Source organism: Meriones unguiculatus, assembly GCF_030254825.1.
Source record: "Meriones unguiculatus strain TT.TT164.6M chromosome 13 unlocalized genomic scaffold, Bangor_MerUng_6.1 Chr13_unordered_Scaffold_28, whole genome shotgun sequence".
NCBI classification, from domain to species: Eukaryota; Metazoa; Chordata; class Mammalia; order Rodentia; family Muridae; genus Meriones; species Meriones unguiculatus.
Window position 1 is genome coordinate 5483865 of NW_026843644.1, and position 7176 is coordinate 5491040.

Sequence of the window (7176 nt, forward strand, 5' to 3'; positions counted from 1 at the left end):
AATCCTTATTGACATAATTAGGATACATAAAGAATATAAGGCACACACCATTGGCTGTAGCTGAGTGTTTCAGGTTACAGACCTCAGTAGCTAACATGACACATAGTGCATTGATTATTTCTATTTAGAGCAATATAGTCTGTAGCTCAGGCTTCTCTCATGATTTTTATTTGAGAATTGTTTTGAATTCCTAATCTTGCCTCTGCTGCCCAGTGAGTCTTGAAACTGTCCAGGCTGGGCCATGACTGGTCAATGAGGAATGGATGAGGAGGAGGAAGAAGGTGAGAGCTTTTCTGCTTTGATGGTAGCTGGCATTAGCAGTGGGTAAGCAGGAAATCAATTGTAGATAATCACTGAAGTCTAACCTGGTCATGTTTTGGGTTCAAACACCAGGCAAATAAAGAATCTGGATATGGACCTGAACTTATCTCTAGAAATAAAATTATTGTAGTTGCATTCGTTCAACCAACACAGAAGATCTTGAAAAGGTGGTGTGGCAGTGCCTAACAGGAATGTTATTTTTTCCTGTCTAAAAATGTATAGTCTGAGAGAAAATGTGTCTGTCACACTTGGTGTACTCTTGTGCATATGTCTACCTCTGGATAATACTGGGCCATAAAGCCTTTCTCAACATTTAAAAGTGATTTCTGAGAGTATAGTTAAATCATTTCAGTCTTCTAATTTCTTCCCACTGTTAAATCTCAATCCCTAGTTTTGTTTTGTTTTGTTTGTTTGTTTGTTTTTGAGGCTGAGGTGACTATTTAAAAAAAGCAGATCTGCCTACCAGGTTCTCCCAGAATCCCTCATTCCCTACATGTTGCAGGGTAATGATTTGTGCAGTCTTTCTCCCATTTGCCCTTATCTATGTAATTCAACCATGTTGCTTACCTGTTTGTTTTTTTTTAATTTATCATTTACTGTCCTAGACTCTTGTTCTGGCTCCCCCCTACTTCTCTCTTCTGTTTCCTAACATGGCTCAGGGTCATGTCAACTCTAGACTCTCCCTGATGTGACAGCCTGGGTATGCTCTCTGTTTTATATATAATAATATTTCTACTCCATCATACTTAGGAAAAGTATTTCCATTTTTATTTTTCATTCACCTCCCATTTACCATTATTTAAAGTTTTAAATTCATAGTCATCACATTTTGCCTTCATTTGTTGTTCATGTTTGAATATGACTGAAGGTTTGTTGCTGGATTCCTTAGCTGTGAGGTAGAAATGACTTCAATTGACATTGAGAGTGTAATGAAATTTGCACATAAAGACCCTGTGCCTTATAAGGTGAACATGTTCCCTAGGACAGTGTAAGGTTTTACTAAAAATAAAAATTTAACAGTTTATGGCTCTGTCTGCCCCTACCATGGAAAGGCAGTGCTGAGAAGGCCTGTGCCATCCCTCTGAGCCATTTGATCTCTAATAATCCAGTAGAAGAGCTGCTATAGTCCTGAGGCTCAAATGTCTGCTCCAAGCTAGTGATGGACCCTGACAAGACTTCACAATCAGAACAGAGTATCATTGGGAGGTAGAATATAGGATATTTCTAGTATTTTGCTGTGGTTTTTCCTCTAGCAAGATGTGGGTTAGACACAGCCATGCCTTGGAGGATTATGGATTTCCTGTGCCAACACCAGCAGGAGCAGGTCTGCTGAGCTGTCAGAGCTCAACCTCTTGTGACTGGGATAGACTATGAACCAGACTGTGGGTCTTTTCACATACCTAGTTTCCAGAACAGAGGCCCTTGGCCTTTGAACATACCTGGCTGTGGATTCCTTTGGAGGGGTAGGCTCTGCTACTTTGGCCATAGGAAGTTCTGATGCTTATAATATCATTGTCCACACTATTGTACTAGTTTTGTGTGTAGTGGGAAGACGGGTTAGAAAATAAAGGTCAAATTTGTAGAAGTTTTCAACATTGCTTTCTAAAATATTTTTTTCCTGATAAATTTTACACATATGTTAGAAACTGGTGTGAAGGAAGAAATGTTGATCATACTTTAAAAACAGTTGGTTTGCATCCTTTAACCTTTCCACTAATAGCAGACACAATGAGGTACCTTAAAGAAATCAATCCCAGGATATACAATGAGTTTCTAAACTGCAGACGTGTCTCAAGTGTGCATGGTATTATGCTATTAGATATGGTAGATTTCACATCTTGTGCATGAAGTCAGAATTTAAGCATCTGCTTTGATGCCTTGTTGGGTAGAGCCTTTCTAAGGCCTTCTGTTATAGGCTCCTGTTTTCTCACTATTGCAATGTCCATCCCATTTGTCTTTCTGAGTGAGGATTGACCATCCTACCCAGGTTCCTCCTTCTTCCTTAGCTTCTTTAACTGTACAGAGTTTAGTATGTTTATCCTATATTATAGTCTAGTAACCATTTATAAATGAGTATATACCATGTATGTCTTTCTGCTTCTGAGCTACCTCACTCAGGATGATCTTTTCTAGTTCCCACCATTTGTCTAAAATTTTATGATTTCCTTGTTTTTAATTGCTGAGAAGATGAGGGAGGGGTCTACAGATGTGATACGAAGTGAATGAACTGTAATTTATTAAAAAAAATTAAAAACATAAAGAAAAGATACTCAGGGTCAGATGGAGGGGGAGGAGGATCTCTCCTATCAGTGGACTGGGGGAGGGGCATGAGGAGAAGAGGGAGGGAGGCCAAGATTGCAGGGGAACAAGAGAGGGGGATACAGATGGGATGAAAAGTGAATAAATTGTAATAAATTTTAAAATATTAAAAAATTAAAAAAAGAAAAAAATAGAATTTATCATTGTTTTCATTATGGACTTCAGTGGTTCTGGATTTGCCTGCAACCATAAGGGGTGCATGAGGAACTGCAGTGCCATAACCCACCTTTCTGGTGACCTCCATTTATGGAGAAAGCTCTAGGGAATGGGGACTGTTTCTCAAAAACGATCAATAGGGCTGTAGATATGGCTCAAAGGATAAGCTACTCTTCCAGACGTTTTGAGTTCTATTCCCAGAACACACGTGGTGGTTTAAAATCATCTATAATGAGATCTGGCACCCTTCTCTAGCATTCAGGTGTACATATACACAGAACATTGTATACATAATAAATAAATTTAATTATTTCTTGACCTTAACCTTGACCTTCAAGCTCCCCCTGACTCTGGCTCCAGAGTGTAGCAATTAAATGTGTCACAATAGGCATGTTTTTTTTTTCTTGTTTTAACATTGTTTGCTGATGATCCTGGAATGTGGGTTTCTGTACATGTCAAGCATATGCCACTGTTTTGATTTCCATCCACATCCACATTTGAATTATTAAATTTGGTAAAATATATTCTATTTCTTAGGATGGCCTATGTTTACCTCATTAATACTTCCTGAGTCTTCAGAATCATTACATTCCAGGTGCATGACATTCTTCCAACCTATCTGTTTGTTTTGAAGATTTTAAATGAATATGAGTATTTTACCTGTATGCATGAATATATAATCTCATGTGTGCCTCACAGTAGTTAGAAGTAGTCCTCACAGTACTCAGAAGATAATTTCAGAGCTCCTGAAGTTCAAATAAAATGGATAGTTGTAAGCTTCATGTAAATACTGGAAATTGTGCTCAATTATTTGCAAGAACAGCAGGAGCTCTTTACTGCTGACCTATTCGTTTTGCCTTCTGTTGCTTTTGTATGATCAACACTTTCATTGCTAATATTTCATTTGTCCATTCATAACTGTTTAAACATGCATTTCCTTTTAGGAAGATGTTACTAATATTATGGTTTATTCTGGGACCCTTCAGGTTTTTAGAAGATGAATACAGAACTGGAGTGGATGTATAATTCTTTATAGGGACAAATGCTCTGAGTTTTTTAGTTGTTTTTTTTATTATTACAGTGATTTTTACAGGGGAGACAGGGCCTTAAAATGTATGTGTACCTGTCCTAGAGCACATAACACAACCAGGCTGGAATCCAGCTCTGTCTCTGCCTTTAGAGTGCTAGGATTAAATGCATGAGACAACACTCTCAGCATGCCCATAAATTTATTAATTGTTCATACAATTTCTTTGATGTTTGCTCAGTACTTCTTTTTCTGTTTGTTGTGTCTCTCTCTTTTTTCTGTGAATTAGCATTTCTCTTGCCAGGAAATATCCTATTCTGAGGCTGCAGAAAATTAAAAGGTGGACCTCATTAATCAGTTTCCTTCTAAAATGACTTAGAGATTACATTAGTACTTTTATGTAAGAAAATAATTAGGGGAAGCATCAGAATTTTATGAATATATTTTCCATAAACTATACATTTAAAGTGATGTCACTATGGTACTTTCTGTTGTTTGCATGTATGGAATATTTCAGGATGCATTGATCTATGATGATATGCATGTGAACTTCACTCAGGAAGAGTCGGCTTTGCTGGATCCTTCCCAGAAGAATCTCTACAAAGATGTGATGCTGGAGACCTACAGGAACCTGTTTGTTATTGGTAGGACTATGAATTTACTTTCACTTTCTAAAACAATGAGACAACTGTTTCTGATGATGATATTGTGGTTATTGGTGTTCTGTAATTTTAAGTGTAATGAAGGAAGAATAAGCTGAATAAATCAGGCATCATTCTACAATTCATAGAAAATAGAAACTTAAAATTTGTGGAATTTCTAATAGTTGATCATTTATTTTCTGGTACACATTTTAGGTTACAATTGGGAACACCATACTATTGCAGAATGTTGTCAACTTTCTGGAAGCCTTAGAGGGTAATTTTCATGTGCAAGCTGATGTGAATATGAGTTTTCAGAGTGCCTCTGAAGAAATGTTAATGTGTCCCAGAAGTTTTAATGAAAAGCAACAGTGTAAAAAAGCAATATTTCAAGTTTATTGATGATTATTACATTCTCACAAATCCAAATACCTCAATGTCAGGTATCTGATTTTTCTTTGTAAAGCATTCTTCTAAGAAAGACAAGGAAATAATCCATTAACAGATTTCAACCATCTGAATCATAGGCACATCAGACCTATGCTGTAGAACTCCAAATCTGTATCTTTTCATACCACACGAACATTGCAATGAATATGCATTGAATAGGTGATAGTATATGTCCAATAATCTTCTAATAAGCAATAGTACATACTAAAGCTGGTGTTACTCATTCATATACTCATTTAGTGATAGGGACATTTTATAAGTCAGGATGTTGTAGAGAAACCTTAATCCCTATTCCACATGTCCATGAGGTGCAAAATATCAAACTGCATAAATGTGGTAATATTTGACTTGTTATTTTTCTTTTAATACGTAATTATTTGTCAAAATAGTTGCAAGCCATGTGAGCATAGGGATACTGAAAGAAGCAACATATTTTTTCTCTCTGAGAACAGTCTGAAGAAATGTAGCAGTCCCCACTTTGAATACACTTTTGATATGTGATACAAGATTACAGTTACTTTATTATTAATTATTAATTAGTTAATAATGATTAAATTGTTATTAAAATGAAAAAAAATCAGTGTTCAACCTATAGGAGAGAGGTTCTTTTAGGTCTCAAGCATCACATGCTTGTGGAGACTTTTGGAGCAAATCCAGCAAAGCATACTATTCCCAAGTAAAGTTCACGTATACATACATCAGCATAGGTCAGTGCATTCTAAAATATCCAGTACATCTAAACAACAGAAAATGGGCAATGATAACACTGTGAATCTATACTTCATTTTTAGTTAATTCATTGTTAATATATACATTATAAACTGTGTCACATGTACACAATCAACTCTAAGTCTGGGACTACTAATACATTAAACTAGTACAATTAATTATTTTCCAACTTCATTTGGAATACATCTGCAATTTTACACTGTGGAAAATCCCTGTAAGTACTAGGAATATGAAATTTCTTCAGTTTGTCCTGGTTCGCTTTACTAATGTGAGTCACTCTATGGAAAATATATTAATGCAATCATTATAATAAACCTCTGAGTACTTCTTGATCAAATATATAAAAAAACCTCATAGAAAGTGTATGCTATAATATGAACCATGTAATTAATGCTCTTATCATCACAAGTATCTTCAGAGACACAAAAAAATATCATAATGAATGGGAAAACTATGAATGTGAACAAAGCGATAAAACCATAATTTTTGGTTTTTCTTTACAATTAGATCAAATTATAAAATTAATTCATACAGACAAAAAGCTTTATTAATGTAGTGAATATGGAAAAGCTTACACATGTACCAATTGTCTTTGCAGGCATGAAAAAACACATACTGGAGAGAAACCCTCTGAATATAACCAAGGTGGTAAAGCCATTTCAGGTGACAGTCAGTTCCAAAGACATAAAAGAACACATGCTGGAGAGAAGACCTATGAATGTAATACATGTGGTAAAGCCTTTTCCTTTCACAGTAGTCTCCGAATACATAAAAGAACACATACTGGAGAGAAACCCTATGACTGTAACCAGTGTAGTAAAGCCTTTTCACATCATGGTAATCTCCAAACACATAAAAGAACACATACTGGAGAGAAACCCTATGAATGTCACCAGTGTGGCAAAGTCTTTTCTCGTCACAGCATTCTGAAAATTCATAAAAGAACACATACTGGAGAGAGACCCTATAAATGTAACCACTGTGGTAAAGACTTCTTATATCACAGTAGTCTACAAACACATAAAAGAACACATACTGGAGAGAAACCTTATGCATGTAACCAGTGTGGTAAAGTGTTTTCACAAAACTGTCATCTCCAAAACCATAAAAGAAAACATACTGGAGAGAAACCCTACAAATGTAATCATTGTGATAAAGCCTATTCACGATGCAGTCAGCTCCGAAACCATGAAAGGACCCATACTGGAGAGAAACCCTATGAATGTAACCAGTGTGGCAAAGCCTTTTCAGAAATTAGACATCTCAAAATGCACAAAAGAACACATACTGGAGAGAAACCCCATGCATGTAACCAAGGCAATAAACCCATTTCAGGAAAGAGTCAAATCCAAAGAGATAAAAGAACACCTACTGTAGAAAAAAACCTACGAATGTAACCAGTGTGGTAAATTCTTTTCACGTCACAGTAATCTCCAAATACATAAAAGAATACATACTGGAGAGAAACCCTATGAATGTAACCACTGTGGTAAAGCCTTTTCATATCAATGTAGTCTCCAAATACATAAAAGA

General features: G+C 36.0%; 1 protein-coding gene across 1 annotated transcript; it reads left to right on the forward strand.

The window, feature by feature from the left end:
- Positions 1 to 259: 259 nt before the first annotated feature.
- LOC132650715 (zinc finger protein 120-like) lies at positions 260 to 6764 on the forward strand (the record flags this gene model as incomplete). Its single annotated transcript, XM_060376054.1, has 2 exons — positions 260 to 324; positions 6242 to 6764. Coding segments are annotated over exons 1-2 (588 nt in total), but the record flags the coding sequence as incomplete, so codon positions are not given.
- Between the last annotated feature and the right edge of the window lie 412 nt (positions 6765 to 7176).